The 26,119-nt window shown below is 32.3% G+C and overlaps 1 protein-coding gene and 1 long non-coding RNA gene across 6 annotated transcripts; one reads left to right on the top strand and one right to left on the bottom strand.

The window, feature by feature from the left end:
* Window positions 1-353: 353 nt before the first annotated feature.
* On the bottom strand, window positions 354-6,497 carry LOC134278075 (uncharacterized). Its single transcript, XR_009994374.1, has 3 exons — window positions 6,356-6,497; window positions 1,778-1,853; window positions 354-562 (listed from the first exon to the last, which is right to left on the bottom strand). It is a non-coding gene; the product is annotated as an uncharacterized LOC134278075 (long non-coding RNA).
* Window positions 6,498-10,139: 3,642 nt separating this feature from the next.
* On the top strand, window positions 10,140-26,113 carry LOC134278076 (protein draper-like). 5 transcript variants are annotated; one of them, XM_062760392.1, is made up of 5 exons: window positions 10,140-10,230; window positions 10,352-10,404; window positions 10,567-10,698; window positions 25,498-25,639; window positions 26,004-26,113. In XM_062760392.1, exons 1-5 carry the CDS (start codon window positions 10,145-10,147, stop codon window positions 26,062-26,064), a joined length of 474 nt encoding a protein of 157 aa, XP_062616376.1. In that variant the 5' UTR covers window positions 10,140-10,144; the 3' UTR covers window positions 26,065-26,113. The 5 variants fall into 5 exon arrangements, with proteins under 5 accessions (XP_062616376.1, XP_062616379.1, XP_062616380.1 ...); XM_062760395.1 differs by having other exon boundaries at window positions 25,519-25,639; XM_062760396.1 differs by lacking the exon at window positions 10,567-10,698 and adding an exon at window positions 24,507-24,638 and having other exon boundaries at window positions 25,519-25,639.
* Window positions 26,114-26,119: the final 6 nt, after the last annotated feature.

Here is a 26,119-nt window from a genome sequence, read left to right on the forward strand (position 1 = left end):
CAATGCATATTTTCCCTGTAATAATAAAAATACTTCTGAGATGTAAAAGAATGGATTAAATTGTCACCGATGTTAAAAGATATTACATGATCTCATTAATCTGGTTTGGAAATCACAAACTTAGTTTCGAAGCCGATAAAACAGTGTCGCACCAGAAAACTCAGTTACAAGTACAATGAATGAATTTGTTGTATCAAAACTTTAAAATATTTGATGCACTATGTCCAAGTCTTTTCGACAAATTGGGATAAAGATATTAAATCAAATCATCACTGTTATAAGTCTTAGAGCTAGAAAAGTCTGACATTACATGCCCAAATTTTACATGTAAGACTTTGATCCTATATTTCAATAAATGTCAAAATGGTTTTATTGTTGTTGCTGTTCAATACTTTCTTCTTCAGAGTCTCTCATGGCCTATACTGTATGATACCTCCATTGACCCTGCTCTTTTATATTGCCATATGTTTATCCAGTAGCAGAGGTTATGCTCAGGCAGTCTTTGAAATATTCCTCATTTCATGCATCTCCTTCAGTTCTGCTTCTGTCCTTTTCATTCATTCTGCAATTAGATGAAGGCATTTCTTTGCCGTATAAAACATGTTTTTCTTGACTACAGCAAGATCACCCTTTATGTTGATCAAACCCAACCAAGAAGTAGAAGTATATTTCTTATTCAGAAATATGTATTGATAAATAAAATGGAAGAAAAACTAAATTCTTTTAACTCTTTTTTTTCTTCTATGCCTAACTGCATCTTTATCCTACCCCTCCCCCCATCCGCCATAATTTTATCAAAATGGAATCATCATTCAACACACAAAACAATGTTGCATAGTAATTGGACAGTATGTTAGTTTCTGATTGTTAAGAAGTAGATTTTAAAAAGATTTTACACCTATTCCTTGCAAATTTTAGACTTCTAATGTAACACTATCAGTACATTAGGGGTACATAATCTTCTAAAACATCTCTACACTTAATGATAAAGCTTTCACATTAGTATTGTTTTTAGCCCAATGGTTCTGCTAAAGAGGATTTTAAATTGACCCAAACCTTACTAACTGCTTTGAAATTATATTGACAGGGACAGAGACACACTTGACACTCCATCCCCCCTTTCTGGGGTATGCTTTGCACAAAATTTAATTAAAATTGACTAAGCTGGATAGAGTTGAAAATATGAAAAATTACAGTCAAACAGATTATGAATAACTTTCAGCACATCAGACATGAAGTAGTGATCCTTAAATAAAATACACCTACAAGATGAAGCTGTTTTATTCCTTTGAAGTGATATCTAGTATTGTTTCTTTTCCTGTATGCCACCTCTATCAGAACAAAATGTTATACATGTATTAACATAACCTATGACCGTATAGTACCCCAGTATTTACTTTACAATTAATTAAGTTCTGGAACCAATCCTAAGATGCCCTTAAAACAAATGATTCTAAACTGGCAAAGGTAAAGGGCATCTGAAGAATTTAAAATAAAAATAATAGTACAAACAAGCAAACAGTGTGCATGAAAATGTTGGCAAACACTAGAAAAAATACTAAGGTACTTTCTCAAACTTAACATGAATACTAAAGAGGTTTTATGTAGCTGTATTGCACATACCAAAAGCTTTCCTGCAGTTAAAGGTTGGTTGCCTAGTAGTTATGTAGTATGTACAAGAATTTCCCTCTATCTCTTCTAATTTAAGAAGCGAAAATGTCTCTAAAAATCTTATGGTTGGCATGAAGTATTCCTGTTCATTTTACTGATTACTTACAATTGTCCAATTTCTGAGGGTCATCTTCTGATGGGTGTGTTCTCTGCAATGTTCACAATTGAAGTTCCTGTTTAACCTGTTACACATTGAAAGTCCTCAATGAACATGATTATGGTTTTAATTTCCATTGTAATTTACTTTTACTTTTATTTAAAAAAAAGCTAAATCAATTTATTGTAACATAATACTTAGGAAAATATTTATGAAATATCAATGAAAAAGGAATCATTATCTCCAGTTATCCTAAAATCACAAGTAAGCATTAATCATATAAATTCACATACGTAAACCCATTAGCTTTTTGTGCTATTAAATCATAGTCATCGTTGTGCAATAAAGGAAATCAAGTACTGATCCACAGCTTTGTGGCAATAAAGTTTACTATCCCCGAGTAAAAAGTGACAAGCCCAAATAAATAGGCAAAAATTAAAAAGTAACATTGAAAAAAAAGTTCATCGTGAAAAAAGCCAGGGGCCCGTTTCATCAAAAGTCGTAAAGTTAAGCCTTAACTTAGGCGTACTTCCGGGGATTACGCCAAAATTTAGTCGGGCGTAATTTGCGTTTCACCAAGTGGCGTAAGTCTAGTCGTAAAAGATACGCTTAGTCACAGGACTAAGTCCTTGACAACGTTGCATTGCGCAGGCGCAAAAGCATAAACATTGCCCAAAGCGTACAAACATGTATAAATTGTAGCACGTCAAAGTACAGAATAACACAAGTTATAGATAAATTAATACTTGCACTAATTGAAACATGCATGGGTTTATAGTGTTATGTAAGAAACATGAATCTTTTAAGAAACCAATTTTAGTTTTTTACAATATTTCAATAATAAAAGTCTAATAAATTGAAAGGTTGAAAAGGACAGTACATGTACTTGTTTTTTTTGAATTAAGCAAAACTACTCATTTTGGAAATTTAATTACAGCCATACCCCCTCTTCCCGAAATTGATACAGGTTTAATAACTTCGCCTTTGATAATAAATTTCATGATTCGATAAATACTGATTCTACTGACAAATACTAATAATTAAGTTTGAGACAGAATAAGATTTAAAAATTTTAATAAGAAATGTATATGAAAGCAAAAATAATGAAAACAAAATGCAAACGGTTTACATATGAACAGATTTTGAGTCAAGAAATAAATTTTACACGTTTACTGCTATGGTACATGTAAGATAATCCTCTCTGTATTTATTAATTTTTTGTCAATTCAATTGATTCATAAATGTTCAGTTATAGAAAAAAAATCTTTATTATCTGCAGATTAAATGTGATGTACCGTTTTAAAAGTACGCAGAGAGAGAGAGAGAGAGAGAGAGGTTTGGAAAAATGACTACAAAGATATTCTTACAAAAATTCTCTGCTCATGTGGTCTCTGTCTTTAAAATTTAGTTACAGACACTCTTTATTTTGTTTTCATTAAAATGTTAGTAATGCAGGAAATCAAAAACATGTATATTTTCATCTTATATGTGCTTTATATGCGCTCAGATTATCTTATACTATGTAAGATTTGCTCTTTTAAAAAAAATTATGAAAATTAAAGATGTCTTCTGCATCAATGTTTGTCTGAGAAAAAAACAATTAGGAATAATTCATTCTTGAACTTAACTGTGTAATTATCACCGTCTTACATCGATATCATAAAAACAATAATTTATTACCACTTTCAAAAATCTCTTATTGTCTATGAGACCCCAACCCCCTCCCTGGGTTGGGGTCTATGGTTCGCCGGGAACATCACTTGTCCCAGATACCTAGGAAAATAATTACTTTCTTCCTTAACTAAGTAAGCTGTACATCCAATGTTAATTAATCTGCAAATTCGGGAGATTCTGAACCCTCTCTCCGACCCCCTCATGTTGACGAGAAGTAAATAAGAAATAAACTCTTCAAACATGACAAAAACTATTTGGTTTTAAGATGGGTTATTTTTTTGAATTTTTTTCTTAAATGTAGAAAATTACATGAAAGATGATAACTATGCTTTTGAAACCGATTTTTTTTTTTTTTTTTTTTGTTTTTTTTTTGGTAATCTTTGTTTTTCAGAAAATATGCTGTTGAAAAATATTTTTCAAAATAGACAATTTTAATGAGTCTCTTTTCAGTAAATGAAAAAGAAACAAGAGGTACCGTAAGCGATGAGTTCAATAAAAGATATTCCCCCGCCTTCCATATAAATATAATGGCAGTGTTCCATGTTTTGCTGTGGGAAACCCAAAATATGTGTCGGATCAAAAAGTACAATAAGGCACAATGGCAATATATAATAAAGATTCTGTGAAAATTTCACCAAATTTCAATCAGTGATATGAAAGGAGTTGCGGATAGAGATGGGTACCCCCAAAGCGTAACAGATGGACGGACATCCCGACTACTAAATAGTATATACATGTACATATACATGTACCGTCCCGCTTTTCAACCGGGGTGTAGAAATACAGTTATATATGTAAATTGATTTACAATACCTTAGACACACAATACCACAATCAAATGTGTATGAATGCATTGTCAAAACGTAAGAAATCTCTAATAAGACAATCTTTTCTTCTCAGCAGAAATTTATCAAAATATTATATGAGTACGTTATTACTCAAATCAACTACGTCCACAAGTAGTTGTAACAACACCCCCCCTCCCCCTCTTCATAATATGTATTATTAAATACTAGTAATGCATTGTTTGTATTTTAAATTCTTCTTAGAACCTTACTTTTTCTTTAGAACTCGCTAAAATTAATAAAAAGGCCTTATTTTAACTTTACGCCCTAAATTACGCCTACCCATGAGTAGACGTAAAATTTTGGCCTAAATTTAGTCAGGTGTAACGATACGCACTTTAATGAAATGCAAATATTCGTGCTAGTCCCGACTTTACGCCGGCGTAGCGCTACGACTGGGCGTACGACCTTTGATGAAACGGGCCCCAGGGTATTAACTACAGATGATTCTTTTTAAAATTAAAGTTTAATTTAATTTTCGCTAGTAAAATTTAATCATATATAAATTAATGATTTAAAAAAATGAAAAAAAGATTTTAAATATTCCTTTTCTGGCCATTCACTAGTTCGTCTAATTAAAACGAAGCAAAAATCATTTTGTTTTCATCTTGAATCATTTAAAGCCCTATATGGCGTATGTACAATGACAATTATTAGACTAAAATTATAAGAACTTATTATTTGTATCATTACTTTATATAAACATGATAAAGATAGAAATTTTACGTAAATTACAAAATCTAAGTCAATTGCGTTATAAAGATATCAAAATTTAATTCGGATTCTCGGAATTTTCTCAGACTCGGAAGAAAATACAAAAGACTTAAATAACACATTACAGAGAAGATAAAATCGTATTATTAGATAAAAGGAGGTGTTCTCCGTGCTCCGAATTGTATGAAAAGCTTTAATTTAAATGTATTAACTATATTTCTTTACTTAATTTTGTATTTTTCAAAAATATATTTTTTGATCAGTTACACCATATATGGCTTTAAAAAAATGCTACATAATTGCATGACACTTATCATTGAGCTGATTGAGTGAATGTATATAATTTAATAATGAGATATCTGTTAGGCATATATGTACAAGCAAATATTGCTATATTAAACAAAGAAAAAGGGGGAATTCAAATTAGGAAATAAAAGATTGTTTTTAAGTAAATCAGTCTTGTAGTACTGCAAAATGGATGCAGTTGTGGAGATTTATAGATAATATAATGAGCATGCTGTCTGGAATATTTCCATATTAGGGAATTTAATAGCAAAAAAGAGTGAAAATACTAGTGGTGTTTTTCATGTATTACATGTGTATTTTAAAATTCCTAATAGCCCAAGGGGATTCCTCAGTGCAGAAAACCACTAGCCCCATCCTCAAAAATGGAAGCCCCGGGTGAAGCGCAATGCTAATTACACACCCGTCATGTGAAATAGTTATAGTAGCCCTATATCAATTTCAGTATTGTTTTAAATTTATTAAAACAAATGACAAAAACAATAATTAAAAAAAAAATCAAAAGAAAGCAGACACTCAGTCAAAATCAAAGACAGAAAGAAGCACTGTTTTGACTGAACGTTTTTCAGTAATACAATGCATCTCTTACATATCAGATGAAATAAACTTACATACAATTATATATTTGTTGTCAATTATCCCATTTATCATCATCTCAGCTCCCTTTGCGATTGTAATACTGTCTACATGAACTGATAATTTACAGCTGATTTATGAACACACGATTGTTAAAATTTTCATTTCCCTTTCCAATATACATTGTCAGAACATACTTAGTTGGTTATGATATAAAATTAAATAATAAACACTTTCGATTTATTAAAGATTATCTAACAATATACGATCATTTACGAAATACTTCTCGCCCTCAAGAGAGTTAAAAAGACAGAGAAAATTCAAAATACAAACAAGTGCAACTTAGGATGAATTGTTGCGATATATCTATTTTAATTTTGTGCACAATTGTTTTCAAAATTACATTAAAATCTATTTTCCTTAAACAAGAACCTAGCAATGGATAAATATTAATCGAATATCGGAATAAACTTACCTTTTCTCTTGTCAATCAGAAAATCTTGTTGACATTAAGTGTTTCTTAGTCGCCATATTTTTTTTCCATGAAAACAAACGTTGTTATGATCAGGATCAACGGAAGTTGATTTTCGGAACTCTCGAGAATTTAGAGTTCCGAATGTAAAACTGAAAGAACAAAACACGGTGCGTCCGTGAAAGCAACTTTTTTAGACACTTTTTTGGACAAATCGTTGTGTCCAAGTTTTGTTGGGTACTAACCTGCAAATACCCAATTAGGGTGTTTTAAGCATATTCAGCGACACTTCTTATTGGGTATACCCAATAAGCAAAAAGTACCCAATAAGTACAATCTTGGCATGAAAAATACCCAATAAATGCACTCTCGTAAACACGGACGGACAGACGGACGGACGGACATACCGATTACTAAATACCCTCCCACTTTTCAGGAGGGGGGTATTATAATTATTTCAATAGTGGTCATTATTTCAATAGTGGTTGCAACAAAGCCTATTCCAATAGATTGATTGATTGATTGATTGTATATTGTTTCACGTCCCTCTCGAGAATTTGTCACTCATATGGAGACGTCACCGTATGCCGATGAAGGGCTTCAAATTTAGACCTAAACTCGGCACTCAGGGCCATTGAGCAGTGAGGGTTCTTTATCGTGCCGGCGCCTACCGTGACACGGGACCTACGTTTTTAAGGTCATATCCGAAAGACCCGTGACTTTCACTTCTGATGCCGAGTGCTTGGCGAAGGAACAGTCACTACCTATTTTTACGTCTTAGGTTTGACGCGGCGCCGGGAACGAGAATCGAACCCGGGCCTCCCGATCACGAAGCGAATGCTCTACCACTAGGCTACTGTGAACAGTAAAATTTAGATTAATATTATTTAAATCTTGAATATCTTGATGACTATTTTGAGAGTAATATGTAAAGATTTATACATTTGAATGTTATCTCCCTTTAATGATAAATATGTAAAGTAAAATATAGATGATAATAATATAATAATAATATAAGTATTATCTTCATGTAAAATAATGAGCATTGTGTGTAATATATTAAATTATATTTATTGTTATATGATATTTACAGTATTATATGTTAATTATGAATTCATGTCAATCCACTGTGAAATGAATATTTGAAGAACCCTGACAGGAGTTCGTGTCACTTCCATACCTCTGTTACGATAACTTCTTTACTTGTTCAGTTTATTTAGATTTTTCGATTGCATTTAATCATTGATTGAGGTAAATTGTCCCCTTGATAAGTCAAGGAAATTACGCCAAGCAATCCAATGAATTAGTATACCTAATTTAAAAAATTTTTTCTGTCAAGCAGACATTATTAAGATAATAGTATGGAAATCATCCAACCGTTAAATTGGTGACATTTGAAGAGTCGAAGTTGTCCTACTTTTTTCTTTTGCGTTTAAGTTTTATGTTTTTCAGATGTAGAATTTTCATAATAAAATAATTTAATTTTGTTTATATTCTCGCCTCTCATTGGTTGATTTCCAAAAAGGAACGCAAAACATTTTGTATAATCTGGTTTGGTATGGGGACACGCCCCCTTGACGACCAGCTTAATCATCTTATCCATGCAATCCCCTCATTTCCAGTCCTCCGAGTCCATGGAAAATTCAAGATTTAGTAACTCTATCTTTAACTTCAAACACTTACTCGATCTTACCTCATGTAAACACACATCATGGCTGCTAGAGCTATGTATCAGTTATTACCTCCCCTCGCTTCACATCACTTCCGTTACTACGGTTGTATTATTGCGCGGTAAATTTGAACTCGTAAAAAGCAACATAATTTTACATCCAAAGTTGTTTGATTATTTTAAAATTAAATTATAAGGTATGACTCTAATTCTTGGCCATATTATCGAGTATAATCTGGTTTGGGTCAGTTTACGCTTTTTTATAATCCGCTTCGCGGATTATAAAGCGTAAACTGACCCAAACCAGATTATACTCGATAATATGGCCAAGAATTGGAGTCATTCCTTAATTATAAAAAAAACAAACAATGTGATATATTCTGATTTGAAAAGAGATTTTAATTCTAACTTCATTTCGTTTTCTAATATGGAAAAAAAAATAAGTATGACTGTGACAGTAATATTATTTTCATGTACGTATACGTCATATTTTAAATTATATGTTGAAGGAATTTTTGCCCTGCAAATTGTATTGATAAACATATTTTAAATTAGATAACAGTAGAACTATTGGTGACCTGCTCTCACCCCGATGCCTACCTCAGATGTTTCAGAAGTACGTGTTTGCTCGACTCCTGGTTCGTAGTGTTTAATGGACTTGAGAGCTCGAATGCTGTTTGTCACCTCCAAATAAATCATTGTTAACTATCTTAAGGCATTTGATAGTATTTTTAAAAACTATTCTATTCAAAAAGCTTATATATCAGTGGAAAATGTTAAAAAGTGTAATGGACTTTGCATAAGAGCTACTAGTATTTGAAATACACACAAATATTATCATCAAATGTGATACATTTATATATGTACTTAAATTCATTTATGGAATAAAAGTCGTCACATAAAAGTGTCACAGTGTTAAAGATATCAAAATGATATCCTGTCACAGTATGAGAGAATATAAAAAGTTTGGTCTCGATTTTCCTTCCCTTTACAAAAAGTACTGTAAAAGCACTCCTTGACCTGTTAAACGATAGAAAGAGTAAATAAAACATCATAACAGAGAGTAAATCCGCTAAAGTATCTTCAGGGGTGTTGTTGAAATCCATGTTTACAGTGTTTTCAATCTGGGATCACTTAGTTATAGTAATAATGTGATCCGATGTGACAAAAAAAAGACAGAGACACAAATTTAAGAGGAAAACAAAGAAAATACAAGCCTAAAATTAAAAAAAGTCCTATCCTACTTGTTAAATAAATTCCATATCCAGCAACTAAACATGAAATATCCTCTATTAAGTGACAGTCTGCAGTGTAGAACAGGAAGATGTTCAGGGAGAATGTCTCCTCTACTTTTTCCTTTATATTTATTAAATGATTCAATTTTAAATTCAATTCAGTGGTATGAGATGAGTTGCAGATAAGAGATGGGTATCCCAAAGCGTAATAGACGGACGGACATCCCCAATCACTATGTACCCTCCCATTTTTCAAGCGGGGGTAAAATAAACAAGCAAATGACAATATTTCCACGTTCAACTCAAGAAAGCTTAACACATTTGGAATTCTATGGTCGATACAATGACCTTGTCAGCCGATACAATTTTATATTGAGTCGAATGCTGACTAACGTTTTTCATACTTCTTGTTAGTCCATTATTTATACATTGATTTGACGACAGATTTTCCGTTATTTCCCGATAATGATAAGGAGCACACAGCGGATGTGACCGGTCAGCAGGGAATACTCACTCCTCCATGGCACCGGATCCCACCTCTGATGTTTTGGAGGCCCTTGTTTGCTCTGCTCCTATTTTGTATTGTTTTATGGTCTTTTGATCTTGAATACTGTTCGCTATCTCCATATGTTTCATTCAGCCATTTTCGGCGGTATTTGCCTTGACATTAACATTTTTTGATAAATTAAAAGTATTTTTCACTGGCATGTGCTTATAACAATTCTGAGTGTTCACAAAATATCTCCAGCATTACTTCCTTTTTATAAAGTATATAAAAACTCTAAAACTCTTTCATCCAAAAAGGAAGAAGCATTGCATGTGTTATTAGCCTGTTTACAACATCACTAATTTCATTGTGATAGTTCATATACAGAACAAATTCTAAGGATGATCTTCAACCTTATACTAATACTTGTTTATCAGCTACAGGAGGACATCAGCGCTCAAGACGATAACATATGCGGGAATCTAAAGTAAGCTTGTTTGGTTTTATCTTCACTTATTTTTCATTAAATATAAAAAACTATATTATAAACAAAAATAGTACGGTGTTACCGAGAGACAGGTTATTACTAAGATTTTCTATCTATCTAGTGGTGCCTTGATATGCTGTTCTGGTTATTATTTGTTTGATGACCGTTGTATTGGTAAATAACATATGATTATAATGAGAAAATATATGCTTATCATTCGAACACAATTATGTAATTACAAAATATATTTTCTGTTTCTTCCTTTTTACGCATTCTACAGAAATAAAAATCCATGTTCCCTAAATGTATATGTGAGCAATTCTTGAACTTCTTCAGAATGTTTTGGAGCGTATGGAGAAAACTGTTTCACGCCATGTTATGAGAATTCCTACGGCTATAGATGTAAAGAAACCTGTAACTGTAAACCGAATCAAGATTGTAATAAATACATAGGATGTCGGGTGAATGGTAAGTGTAAGATATTTACATATGTATATGGAAATGATGAGCTTGAATTCTGTTCGTTATATTCAATATCTCCATTTCATTTAAAGAATAAAATGATATCTTTAGTTCTAAAAGTATAGAAATTAATGTTTCACATGTTGGAAAAAGGTATATAACCCTCTGTTAGCAAGGTATGCAGTTTTTAAGCTGTATATTAGCAGACAAAGAAAGACATTTTCTTGTTTATATTTATTTATATAAATAATCATATAAAGTAGAGTGTGAAATAATGTATAATTGATGTGTATGTCGTTGTATTCAACTGTTCAGGAAACCTGTTCATGTGATTTGCGTTCATGTATTAATTAACGGCAAACTTTATAATAATTATTAGATTTATAAAACGTTTGATAAAGACAAAAAGGATATAATTCTCCGTCTATGTAAATAAGTACATGTAAATGATCATATGAAAAAAGGATATGATGTCTATTAAACTTTCTCAGTTCTTATTATGAGGATAATGCACAACACTGCAGCATTTCGCATACGCTTGGGTAGAAAGTCTCAGACTCACCGAAAACCGAAAAATATCATTATTCAAAGTACAGTTTGGAGTAAGTGTTTTAATGGGTTTGAAACATTCAAATTATACTCAGATATGAAAGATATTTAGAATACTTCTTAAATAGCATTGAATTCTTATTCTTAAAATAAAATGTTGAATGAAAAAACTAGGCATGCCCTTCAAAATTCATTATTTTTATCCTTTTAAAATTTCAACCCAATTCACTAAATTTCATTCATTAACCCAGATTTTCTACCACATGGAGGGGGGGGGGGGGCAGAGCAGAGAATAGACCATTAAACAATTGTTTATATATTTTTTCTTATAGTGTTTCTCACAATTATTCGTATGCTATTAGAAAAAGTCAGAATTCATTTTATTGAACTTTTCACTATTTTTTGAAATATGGTTGAGTGTTCATAGTTGAAAAACTACCACTCCCACTCATTCCAGAATTGCTCTAAAATAATGCCTCAGTATTTTATGCCATTGACTATTTTTTTATTGTGCTTTAAAATGTTTGTGCTCAAGTCCCACATTTGCTTTGTCTTCAGACCCCTTACATGTACATGGCATATTAACGTCGTTAATACTGCAAATATCGGAATAATCTTTGTATCATTAGAAAGAGGGAACAATTACGAAGAAGATTTTTTTTTTATTTTTGTTATTTGATTTACCATAATTTTTTTTTATCTTGAATTAAACAATATGCATTATTTCAGTGATATTTGCCGCAATCAAATTTCACGCGGTAAAAACATATCTATTTTTAGTGGCAACACATGTTTAAACAACTTTATAAAATATCAAATCAAGAGAGTTTATTCAATCAGATGAGTTAGAAAATAATTGTTTTGTAAAGAATACAAATAAACATATTGCAGGTATACAATATGCTAGTATATTTTAACATCAAAATTAACTATTTTAACTACTTTACTATACAAAACAAAACTAAAATAACACTAACACTAAATAGAGATTTCTAAGTGATTTGGTCATGTTACTTTGCCATGGCAACAGAAAGAATGTATTTATAATTATTTTCAGAAATTTTATAATACCGGCGTTCAGAATATATTTACATTAGTATTAACAAAATTTAAGACATACCTGAAAAAATGCATTAAAATCTTGATATCAATTTCTTTAAAAATGCAAAAATTATCTTTTTAAGCCATAAAACGGGTTAAACTCAAAGTATTGTTTGCCAAAATGTTATATTTTCAATTATATTTTATATGTACTTTAGACATGAAAATCTTTGCTCAAGTTTTATTTTTACATATTTGCCATTATAGTAAGTCGGGAGATTTAAAATGGGGCAAATTCAAAGGAGACAAAATTACTTCTTAAATACAGCTTTGTCTGGCTGAATATTAAACGAAGCAATTTGACAAAAGTAAGGAAAAACAAGATGAAAATACCAATCATATGTAGTCTTGGTGATTGCATGGATGGGAATTGGTATATTGGTACCTGTTCTTGGCTTCCAGAAAAAAAAATTAGTACACAAGCAGATAAAAAATGCGGTGCAAAAACTAAACTTGTAACTTCTGTTGTTGTTGTTGCGTAGAATCATATCAAAAATAGCTGTTCTGCGTTCTTGTGGGGCAAATGTTTAAAATTACGTTTTATCCCTCAGGTGGTATCTTGCAATGCTGTTCTGGATTTTATTTGTTTCATCATAGTTCCATTGGTACATGTGAAGTAATTTATCTGTTCCACATCCATTCCATGTAAAGAAAATTTCTACCGCTACACTTGTAAAGGAACCTGGGACTTTACAGAGAATCAAATTTCCAACAAACATATAGGATGTCATAAAAATGACGAATTTAAGGATAAAAAATTCACAATAATTAAATCATTAATTTAAGTTTAGAAGTGTTATTTTGTGAAAATCCTTGAATATCACTAAGTTTTATTTTATGAACATGAAAAAGTAGACATAATGATGAAATAATATTAACTTTTAAAATTTATATTGATTCAATATTGATTAAATTCATTGAGAATTTATCATTTAATGTTTCAATTCTTGGAAGAGACACTAAGCACAAATTTATATAATTGGCTTGCTTTGCAGGGTTTAAAGTACTACATGTAGCTGTTAGAAATTACGGGAATGATTTTCAGAAGATGCCCAGTTTTTGCTGATAACCTAGTGAGTCTTTATTGTCTTCGGATGAGTTGACTAAATTATTAATGTCAATAACTATTTATCTGGAATATTATTCTAGGTTGATACAACTACAGAGAAGGTTTTAAATTGGTGAAGACGACAAAAATCGTAAGAAATGAAAATGTTATATCTAACGATAGTAATTGTATATTTTTATATAATTTCATGCAGTTAAGGAACAGCCAAAACATTTAAAGAGCATGCGCTTTACAATTGTTCTATGATTTTACTAATAAAGGATTTCGGGTGAGCTTGCACTCATTTCCTGGTAAACAGGAAACATATGCCGATTTTTGGGAAATCCAAATGATCCTCGATTGCAAGAAAAATAAGGAACATGAGACTTGATAACTAAGATATTTTTTTTTTCAAAGAGGACAAGCAATACCTGATATCATCTAACAACCAAGCTCTATGATAAACGTGGTGATTTTAACTTTTCAATCGTCAACTTCCCTTACCATTGCAGCAATATACCTTCATCACCAGCATACGGAATTTATATCTCTCAGCTGATTCGATGCACAAGGGCATGCTATATGTATGTACGGTTTCTAAAACGAGGTAAATTATTGAAAAATAAATTGATGAAACAAGAATATTAGCAGTCTCGTTTAAAGCCATCATTTCGTAAGTTCTGTGGTCGATACAATGACTTGTCAGCAAATACAATTTAACATTGAATCAAATGGTGACGGACATTTTTCATACTAATTGTTGCTCCATTATTATACCCGCACTTTCTAAAGAAAGTTCGGGTATATTGTTGTTACTCATGTCCGTCCGTCCGTCTGTCACACTTTTCTTCCCTGAACTCCTCCTACATTTTACATAGTAGCTTAATCATCTTTTGGGAGATGGTTGGTGGGGTAATGTAGATGTGCAGTAAGGTTTCGGAATTTTGATTTTGCCCTGGGGGGTCAAATGGGGGTCGAAAAATGACGTGTGTTTTTTTATGTAAAAAGCCCCTTCTTCCCCGAACTCCTCTTACATTTTACTCAGCAGCCTAATCACCATTTGGGAGATGGTTGGTGGTGTCATGTAGATGTGCAGTAAGGTTTCGGAATTTTGATTTTGCCCCGGAGGGTCAAATGGGGGTCGAAAAATGACGTTTTTATGCTAAAAGACCCGTCTTCCCTGAACTCCCTCTACATTTTACTCAGCAGCCTAATCATCTTTTGGGAGATGGTTGGTGGGGTCATGTAGATGTGCAGTAAGGTTTCGGAATTTTGATTTTGCCCCGGGGGATAAATGGGGGTCGAAAAATGACGTTTTTATGCAAAAAGCCCCATCTTCCCTGAACTCCTCTTACATTTTACTCAGCAGCCTAATCATCTTTTGGGAGATGGTTGGTGGGGTCATGTAGATGTGCAGTAAGGTTTCGGAATTTTGATTTTGCCCCGGGGGATCAAATGGGGGTCGAAAAATGACGTTTTTTATGCTAAAAGCCTCATCTTCCCTGAACTCCTTCTACATTTTACTCAGCAGCCTAATCATCTTTTGGGAGATGGTTGGTTGTGTCATGTAGATAAGCAGTAAGGTTTCGGAATTTTGATTTTGCCCCGGGAGGTCAAATGGGGGTCGAAAAATGACGTTTTTTAATGCTAAAAGCCTTGTCTTCCCTGAACGCCTTCTACATTTTACTCAGCAGCCTAATCATCTTTTGGGAGATGGTTGGTGGGGTAATGTAGATGTGCAATAAGGTTTCGGAATTTCGATTTTGCCCCGGGGGGTCAATTGGGGGGTCGAAAAATGACGCTTTTTATGCAAAAAGCCCCATCTTCCCTAAACTCCTACTTCATTTTACACAGTGGCCTAATCCTCTTTTGGGAGAGTTCACTCTTTTGAAATTTTGGTAAAACATCAAGGTCAAGGGGTAAATATTCATAGCATATTGGGAAACATCTTGTTATGGGTAATGTACACGTGAAATGTGAAAGTCGTATCTCTTCTCAATCAAAAGGAAATACAACATTATTGATAAGTAAGTTAAACTTCAAGGTCAATGTCACAGAGTCAAAAAGTCATGATACATTTGGAAAGGTCTTATCACAGGTAATATACCGTATATACTCGCCTATAAGTCGGTCCGCCTATAAGTCGGTTGTATTTTTTGACGTTATTTTGGTGGAATTTGCTATTGATCCGCTTATATGTCGGTACAATTTTTTGCCAATCAATCGTAAAATATAAATAAAATTATTAAAATATGTAAATACTTGTACTTAATATATATAATCTAAGAATACATATATTATCTTATATATCCAGACATTTTCTTTGATAATCGTCGGACATGCAAATAAGATATTACCTTTTAGCCTCCAGAAAAATACCAATCTCTTTATGACTCGCCTATAAGTCGGACATAGAGTTTTAGACCAATATTTAACTCCCAAAATACCGACTTATAGGCGAGTATATACGGTACATGCATGTATAATACGAATGACCTTTCATTTATCTTTCAAAATGATCAATTTAAAACAATTAATTTGTTTATGACAGTAGGTCAAACTTCAAGGTCATGGGTAATAAAAATCATGGATTTAGAATGGTATTGTCCCAGTTAAATACTAATACACATGTTTAATACAGAAGTCCTGTCTCTTCTCATTCAAAATATATGACCATGATAACCAAGGTCAAATTTATTGTGACAGATGGACAGACTGACAAACAAACGAGATTTAATGTCCCCTACCTTTAGCGAAAATGGGGGGACAATAAATGACCTTGCTGTTCTTGAGAAGAAGATTTATGTTGGAAAAAGTCCCCTGCATATTTACATGCACACTGGTTGAAATTGGCCCAGTGGTTCTTAAGAGGTTAAGACTGTGAAAAGTTTGCAGACAAACAGATAGACGACAGAAAACAGTACAATGTACATTTCAGAAAACAGTATGCTTGTAAATAATTAATCAAGGTGCTTTGGGTAGCAAAATAAAGCTAAACATGTATACTGTGTTTTTCTTAGTGATTTGTTTCTTTGTTGTGATAGCAACTGTTGTGGCAGCTTTTGGCAAAGGTTGAAGTTTCTCAAATGTAAGTCAAACTCCAAGGTCAAGGTCAAAGGATCAAAATTGTTGGTATCAAAGGGAAAGTCTTGTCACAAGGAATACACATGTGAAATAAGAGAGAAATCCCTAGTACTTCCTCACCTGTTCAAAAGTTATGGCCAAGGTTAACATTAAATTGGGTTCAAGTCTAGGGTCAAGGTCAAAAATATTTATACCTGTTTAAAGTTCACAATGATTACATATGTTAAACATGAAAGTCCTAGCACCAACTGTTCAAAACTTAGGCCAAGTTTAAGGTATTTTTCTTGTAAAAGTGGGTCAAACTCCAAGGTCAAGAGATCAAGAGGTCAAAATTGGTGGTACCCATTAAAAGGTTTTGCCAAAAGAAATTTACCTATGATATGTGGAAGCCATGTGTATAGCCAAATCCACTTAAAACTTAATATGGGCAAGGTAAAAGTTTATGTAGACAAACAAACAGACATAAGCACAAGAAACAAAATATGTATATATAGTCAAATGGAAAAATTTTCTACTATTATGGAGTCTTAAGATCAGGTACAGGGAGTCAGTGGCTAGGGAGATCAGACCCCCCCCCCCACCCTGGAATTTGCAGTTATTTAAATAAGACTATTTCCTGAAGAGAATAAAAATGACTTTGGACAACCTCCCCCTTAGAAAACATGGACCCCACCATCATTGTTTTTATTATTTTTTTTTATTTGCTTCTCAGGAAATCTTGGGCTGGATTTTTTTTGACTGAGGTGTGACCCCCCCCCCCCCTTCCGAAAAAAAAAAATTCTGGATCAGCGGCTGTATATACTGAATGTCCGCAACGGGAGATAACTTGACAATGTGAAATTTGTCGACTGTGGCATGCGATGATCTTTGACCCTTTTTGAACTTCAACCTCACCATTTGCATTTATCTATTTTTATGCAATCTATACTAAATCTTGTACTTACCGAATGTCATAGGTCTTGTCAACGAATTCATGAAATATAATCCATATAATCCAATTAAAACACAATTGATTTTAACTGACCACACTGCACCGTTAGCATACATGTGCTAAATAATCTCATTCGGCAAACCTTTGCTGATTTCCTTGCCTTCATTAGATGAAATATGAATCAGCCGAGGTGTGCCGAGTGGTGATATCTAAAAATATGATAATTGGTGACGCAAACCCAATGTGAATGTAGAAATTTTCAATAAGATGTTAACACGTAAAACTGTTTAGTACAAGAACAAAATTCACACTATCAAAATAAACGATGTTTTAACATAACTTTGCCATCTAGGTCTATTTCAAAAAATGTGAGAGAGAGAGAGTGTGTGTGTGTGATGGCGGGGGGGGGGGGGGGGGAGATAGGCATTGACAAATTAATTGGGTTGTATTTTCAATGTGTTTTTTTTCCTGACCTAATACTAAAATCAGTTTGCACATTTTGATAAAGTCATCAAAAACGCTTTGTACTAAAATAATATTTTATGTCGTTGTGAAAGTAGATTTAAAAAGTTCCAAATTATGGGCAAAATATTTATCAGAATCTAATTAAGTAATTTACTTCATTAATTAAAGTCTGTTATCTCAGACTGGTAATGAATTAAGTATACAAAATACATATATGAGGCCCATAGATCATATGGTCACCTGAAAATTTTATGATCAATTTGACGAATACATGTACGGTGATAATTATAGAATTATTTTGACTTTTTCCTTGGAAAGTCCAATATGAAGGAGTGTGTATTTAGAGGCGAAAACCTTAGTGCGGGTATTACTGTCTCATGACAGCATCTAGTTTACACACTGTTATGACAACGGAATTTTTCCGTTATTCCATAATCATGACAAGGGGCACACGGCGGGTGTGACCGGTCGGTAGGGGATGCTCACTCCTCCATGGCAGCTGATCCCACCTCTGATGTTTTGGATGTTTATAATTGCACTGCTCCTATTTTGTATTATTTTATGGACTTTTGGGCTTGAATACTGTTCGTTATCTCCATATATTTAATCAATCGACTTGGAACTTTTCTGATTTATGTACGTGTAATTCAGAACGTTGTGAAATATTTTTAAAAAAAAACTAAAATGAAGCGTTTTTTTCTTGCTGAGAGCCGATTATTTTCTAAAAATGCAATCATGCAACTCATCGACTCCCAAAACAAATTGAATTTTTTAAATAATATTTTTAAACTTTTTAACTTGACCATTTCCTATTTGAATTTATAATTTGGATAAAAACATTACAATGGTATTTTGACAGGAAGGTACTCCCTGGCTTTTCATAACGTGAGGAAATTTTTAGTCGACTAACTATAATTTCAATCCTGATTTTTTTGCAAAAGTAAGAAGGATATGGATATAACGAACAATATTCAGTCTCAAAGTCCATAAAACAATACAAAATAGGAGCAGAGCAAACACGGACCCCCGAAACATCAGGTGCCATGGAGGAGTGAGCATTCCCTGCCGACCGGTCACATCCGCCGTGTGCTCCTTGTCATGATCAGGAAAAAAAGGGAAAAAATTCGTCGTCAATTCAGTGTAATGGACTAACAATTGGTATGAAAAACGTCAGTCAGCATTTGACTCACTGACCAAAAAATCCCCAAAATCCCAAGATTACCCTAAAAATTAATTTCATGAATGCTCACATCAATTAGAGCAATCTTGAACATATTATAATTTATTATGGCTTTGAAAAAATGTCTGTTTCTTAAAAAAAAAACGATAACTGCAGTTTATTTTTTAAAGAGAAGTTTTTGATGTACCTGTTTCCCAAAATAATTTTGATATTTATTTAAGGATATACGATCCTCAGCCAGGAAGGATAACTCTTTAATTTATAATTTAATTCAAAAAGTATTAAAATAAGGCTTGAAATTGAAATTTTTTCATGCAACAATTTTTATTTTATGCCTCTACGTATGATTCAATGCTCTTTAAAGTTTTAACAAACGTTATTTAAAAAGTTGACATTTGTACCTCATAAAATGAAGCAGAACTTGCATATTTAAAAAAAAAATCAAATTTCTTTTAATTTAGCCTTAGTTACCAATGTTTATATGCATTATTTGAAATTAGAAGTGATTTACAGTGTTTTCTTTGAAAGAAACACTTCATACACTATGCATTATGAAACAATGGAAGTAAGTAGGAGAAAGTAAAGTCCAAATAATTGAAAATTCATGCAATTTTCTTTAAAAGCCTGGATACCTATGATTTTTATTCCTAAAATGTATTTCTTGATCAATTATCAATTAAACAATATGCAGGAGGTAGTTCAAATCGCATTTCCTGAAAAATTATTCGAGATTTACTAATTTTCCCTATATACAATGTAATATGATTAAATTTAAAGATGAATTTTAAAGAAACACCGTGGGTAAATACATTTTAATTTGAGAATTTAGAGACATCTTTGTGAGCATTTTCAATTACTCAATGCCTGATTTTCAGAACCTGAGGATCGGATAACCTTAACATGATAATCTAAAATTTTGACCGAATTTCCTTTCCAGGACGATCAGGACGAAAACTTATGTTATGAAAAATGATCTATCCTGGAAAAATATCTTTTACTTTTAAGATGTTATTTGCAGTATATTTTTACCAGAAATTTAAAACATCATCATGGTTTCATATGTAGATAAAATTTGAAGAAATTTTAATACCCCTCCTATCTTTTTAACATAGCAGGTCATATTGATGGAACAACAGTTTCTCCTGTAGAATTGGTTTAATGAATCACTTTAGGACTATAATTCGTTCATGTATGTGTGCTGATTAAAGGTTTATCATTGTAGTAGTTGGACAATAGTTAAGTTTAGATATAATAATAATAAATGAAATGTAACGCTAACGAACAGTAAACAGGCGTTAAAGTCTTTTTAAACAAAACAAGTGTTGGGCAGATCTTCGGAGGTGAAATAAGGTGCCAAGAAGGAGAAAGCATCCCCTATCGACCAGTCAATCCCGCTGTGTGTTTCATACCACTATGGGGTTAACAGACAAATCAGTGAAAAACATTATGACTCGACAATTCATATAAAACTGTAGGAAATTGAGAAAATGTTTGTACCTTAGACTTCGAACATGCTTGCACGTTTGAAAACCTAGGGCACATAAACTTCAATATGCCGGTTATTATGGTACAATATACATACCCCTTGTGCCCATAAGTCCGTTTGTTAAAAATTTTTTAACGTTTAATGCGTTAAACTATCTCGATGTAATATCTATTCGTTATCCTGAAATGAGTAAAGACGTCATTGCAGAAGATCGTTCTAAAACTTAACGACTAATTTTCTCTTTTGAATTGATAAAGATACTGAATATAAGTGACAAAGTCAAAGTATTTTGCTACTAATTTTTTTAAATAGGCCTACCGTTGATTTTTATTTTCATCAATCTTGCTTCATAACTTTAAACAGACACAAAAAGGTTTTTTTGGCTACAAGTGGACTGAATAACGACTTAAGCATTTTTTTTTAAATACCTGTAAATGTATATGCATCATATTATAAAGAACTTTATCAATCACCTCACATGTATATTCTGATAAATGCGTTTTTTTTCTTCACATCCTTGAATATTGATAGAGATCTTAGTGGAGGATAACTGTTTTGATTGTTACTAGGGATATCAAGCAAGTAATTGAGTCCCACTTAAAATATATCACGTTATTTTCAAAGGAAAGGTTTAACAGCAATTGAAAATCAATATCACATCATCCAGTAAATTCATTAATGAATAAGCAAATGCACTTATTAACGCTTATCAATTGAAAATAAACAGAGAAACAAGATGTCTATGGGTCACATCACTCACCTAAGCACAATGGCTCCGCTACGAAAAAGCTCAAGTAAGTTTTGAAAAGTTTACAGAGGGCTGGATGGTTGAATTTTACACAACCTGAGGATGTTTCCACATCAATATAAGTAATGTTTTTACTGTTCTTGTGCAAAGATTTATACAGATTTTTTCTTTACTCAGATGACTAAATGTTCCAATGATAAGAACGAAAAACCACCTATTTCACATTGAACACCTATAATTTTTGTGTTTCATTTTCAAATAACTAGGTCAATGACATACTTTTCATGCTAGTGGTTCTTAAGTATTTCCCAGGAAATACCTTATTTTTTCACTCTATGACCAATTTTTTCTTCACACACAAAATATTAAAAGCAACAAAACTCTTTAAATAATGAAATATTATAGAAATGGAGCAGTGTTGCTTCATAAAGAGAAATTAATAGAGTTTTGGCCATAAACTTGATACCGTATAAGTAGAATTTTTAGCGAGGATTTAATTTTGGCATTATTAGCGAGGGTGCCGAGATCGCTAAAATTAAATATCGCTTAAAATTAATTCCGTTTTATTTGTAATAGCTTCTTTAATATGCATTTTAAAATTGCTAAAATAACATCTCGCTAAAAAAAATACTAGCTTTTAAGGACAGATCGCTAAAATTGCGTCTCACTAAAATTTCCACTTATTAGGTAATTATTACAGTCTGAATTTCCTCTGTCATATTTATATTTTTTCCCCATTTTTAATGTAATATTTTTAAATATCTGACTGATAGGAACTTTAAGTTATTTATAGCCTCATATTACCTTTGTTGCCGTAATTCTCATGGTATTAACATTATATGGTCATTAATCAAATTATTGAGATATATGCGTGGAATGGTTTTGTTCATATTTTTGAATTTCTTTATTTAATAGCATCCAATTATTTGAAATAATTTATGAGCTTTCAGACATATAATTTTTGCAAACTGATGTCTAAAAATACATGTAACCTTTACATTGTCATTAAAATTGCAAGGAATAAAAGATTTTGACACAAATGAAAAATGAAAAATTTAGTCCGAATTTCCTCTGCAGTACCATACACTGACTTTTGTTCCTTATATTTTCTTCAAATAATAAAATAAGACATTTTTCAATTGATATTGAGTTAAAACTTCGTAATTTTATCCACTTACAACATTTAAGGATTTAACATATTATACTTTATAAAATTTCTTTTTTTCTGTTTTCTGAGGGTCCTTCGGATGAGACCTTAAAAACCGAGGCCCCGTGTCAGCGGCAGGCGTTGGCACGATAAAGATCCCTCACTGCTCAATGGCCCTGAGTGCCGAGTAAAGGTCAAAATTTGAAGCCCTTCACCGGCATACGGTGACGTCTCCATATGAGTGACAAATTCTCGAGAGGGACGTTAAACAATATACAATCAATCAATCAATCTGTTTTCTGAAACCTGAGGAAACGTCATCCTTAACATTTGGTTCCCTATTGTATCCCCTCCCGAGCTCGGGGGGGGGGGGTCATAATTAAAACAAACTTGATTCTACACTACCTGAGGAATGTTCCATATCATTATGACTACACATGACTTTGCTATTCTGAGATTAAGTTCGATTTTTTTCGTACATATTCCTAAGTCACACTTGACCCTCAATCGTTGTCCAAGCCTACTCCTGGGGTTCATGATTTGAACAGATCTGAGTCTTCACTACCTGAGGATATTTCCATATCGAATTGACTTAACAGGACTCTGCTGTTCTTGTGAAGAAGATTTTTCATAAGTATTCCTATGTAAAAATTTTATCCATCAATTTGTCCCGAACCTACCCCAGGGGGTCATTATTTGATTAAACGTGAATCTACACTATCCGAGAAGGCTTCCATATCTATACGACGAAGCAAGGCTTTGCTTTTCTTGAGATAAAGATTCTTCAAGATTTCCCCTTTGTATCACGGTGCAAAAAATTTAGAACAACTTTCCAGAGGCTATCCAAGTCCAACTTGCCCTTCATTGATAAACATATTTTGTTTCTACAATGATGGTTTTCACTAAGAGCACGGAATTAATTAGGTGTATTTTTAAAAAATATATGCATTTTTAAGAAGATTTTTTCTAAATTAATATCATTCCAAGTATTTTTTATCAAGTGATACTTTCAATCTGTTAATCAATGAAAAATTTATAAACTGTAAAAGTTTTAACTTTATACCTCACATACTTTTGGAGCTGTTGTAACATTTTGTTTTGGACATGTTGACCTTTGACGAAACCTTAACTACTGTCGGGATCATGAGTTTTAACAAATTTAATTCTATCTCCAGTAGTTGCAACGTTATTTTGACAACTTACACGAACGATCACGTTATATGAACGATTACACACGATAAAACCCGTTTTACAAACTATCTTTCACGCACACGATTCTACACTTTACAGGATCTCTTACGATTGGTAATGCAAACGCATGATTCTTCACGCATAAAAGTGGAAAATATTTAGAAGTGGATAATTTCGAAACGAAGTAAGGAAAAATTTATGTCAGCCATATTTGATGGTATTTGCATTGGCGTAAACATTGTTTTGTTTAATGAAAAAAAAATATTTTACTGGCACAAGATGAAAACTATAGCGTGTGTTAACAAAAATATCTCCAGAATCACTTCCTCTTGATATAGTATATAAATACTCTTCTTCCGTATTTAAAAAGGAAGGAGAATTTATTGCGTTTATTAACCTGTCTACAAAAACCATTAAATTCATTGTGATGATACATATATGAAGAATTCTAAGGATGATCTTCAGCTTTATACTGATTCTTGTTTATCAGTTACAGGAGAATATCAGTGCACAGGAAGATAAATACACATGCAAGAATCAAGAGTAAGCTTTTAGGTTTAATCTTTATTCTATTAAAAACAAATCACTTTGTTATTATGAAGTTGTTTAAAAACACTGTGTTTCTGTGGTAGTCTGAGAGAGATTTAAATAAAATAACCTTTCTTTTAATCTATCTAGTGGTACCTACAAATGCTGTTCTGGTTTTTATTTGTTTAATAACCGTTGTATTGGTGAGTAAAATATGCTAATATGTTCATCATTCTAACACAGTTATGTAAAAACAAAATGTATTTTTGTTTATTGTTTTAACTCATAATACACAAAAACAATAATGCAAGTTACTTAAAATGTAACTGTAAATAACAGTTCTTGAAATTCTTCAGAATGTTTTGGAGCATATGGAGAAAACTGTTCAAAACCATGTGCAAAGAATTCCTACGGTTACAATTGTAAAGAAACCTGTAACTGTACAGAGAACAAAGTTTGCAATAAATACTTAGGATGTCAGCAGAGTTGTAAGTGGTGTTTGATTTTTGCATGAAATGTTTATTTAGAATTGCATGAAATTGTAAGCAAATTTGTAATATGTGACGTAAGAAAAAAAATAGATCTGCGAATAGATCGAAAGACGATTGCAGCATGAAAAACATACAAGCACATATCATAAATAATTATTATTTTTCTGTATTGTTCCAAATATCTGATTGGCTCAAACTGGATCACATGATCAAGTATAAAAAGTGATACAGACTGGATGTTTCTATTTTAAAAAATTATAAACCTGCTGTTTCTAAAATTGGAAACGTTCTTCTGTGATGCAACAAAAGTGCTGACGTCAAAATAGTCTTTATAAACTGGATGTTTCTAAAAACAGATACTGCAGCTGGTTTTCATTACTATGACGTCATAATGCAAAGGACATAACAATGCCCTGTATGAGAAGGTACTTAGTATTAGAAAAAAGGATTTTAAGACATGTCTTATTAATTGATAAAAAAAAATAATAAAACAATTGTAGCCTTTTGATTCGGTACAATCCCTTGATATATAGACCTTAGAAAAAGCATATCGACCTCGCACTTCGTGCTCGGTCGATATGCTTTCTCCAAGGTCTATATATCAAGGGATTGACCTCATCAAAAGGCTATAATTGTATAATATAGTAGGAACTGATAGCCTTTGTAAGTGGCCATCGGAACGGTTATGTGATAAAATCAGTATAACGCGTTAGCTGGGATACATTACTTTATACCGTACGTAGTTCATTTCATTATTTTCATTATTTTAAAGCAGACATCATGCAAGTAAAGCCTGTTTTCAGAAAATGTCGTATATTAAGAAGAATAAATTATGCATGTATAGTACGTATTTTAGACATTTATAGCAATCACTTAGGTTCATGCAATACAAAGAAAAAAGACTGTGGTGAGAGCGGTATACTAGTTCTGGTGATTGGACTTGGATCCGTTACTCTGTCAGCTTCTCTGGTGTTTGTTGGTATAATGTTTTGTCGATGGTAAGAACCATTTCAGTAGTTTTAAATATTTCTTCAGCCTCTGCTTTTATTTATTTCTTTACTGAAATATTTGCTAAAGTGATTTCTATAACAGAAACTATACACAGTATGGAAAATTGCAACTGGTATGCAAAATTCAATCAAACTATAAAAAAGAGGGGGTTATCATTTGATTCTTTTTTAATCTACATAAAACAATCCGCGATATTTATGAGGAACAAAAATATAGTTTTAACAGTTTACAGGAAGAGTCATTAATAACTTTTGAGTCAATTACATTATCGACATGAATAATTGTTTACAATTAATAATCAATTGTTAATATTAAAAACTAATAAATAGTTAATCTGAAATATCATTGCAGGCGGATACATTTGCAGAGAACATTTAAAATCAGTGAGGACAACACAAGTGGTAAAATATAATTTTAGATCGTAACAGTTGTATATGTATTTTAATAACATTAGGGAAAATATTTAA

The sequence above is a fragment of the Saccostrea cucullata genome, unplaced genomic scaffold (genome assembly GCF_032062105.1).
Source record: "Saccostrea cucullata isolate Sc308-1 unplaced genomic scaffold, CSIRO_AGI_Scuc_v1 ctg6528, whole genome shotgun sequence".
NCBI lineage: Eukaryota > Metazoa > Mollusca > Bivalvia > Ostreida > Ostreidae > Saccostrea > Saccostrea cuccullata.

What these genes read in the sequence shown, in the direction of transcription:
- LOC134278076 (XM_062760392.1), top strand. Translation starts at nt 10,145, where the DNA reads ATGATCTTCAACCTTATACTAATACTTGTTTATCAGCTACAGGAGGAC. An exon ending in GTTTGATGACCGTTGTATTG is followed by an intron (nt 10,405 to 10,566) that starts GTAAATAACATA and finishes GAACTTCTTCAG; the next exon opens with AATGTTTTGGAGCGTATGGA. An exon ending in GGTATAATGTTTTGTCGATG is followed by an intron (nt 25,640 to 26,003) that starts GTAAGAACCATT and finishes ATATCATTGCAG; the next exon opens with GCGGATACATTTGCAGAGAA.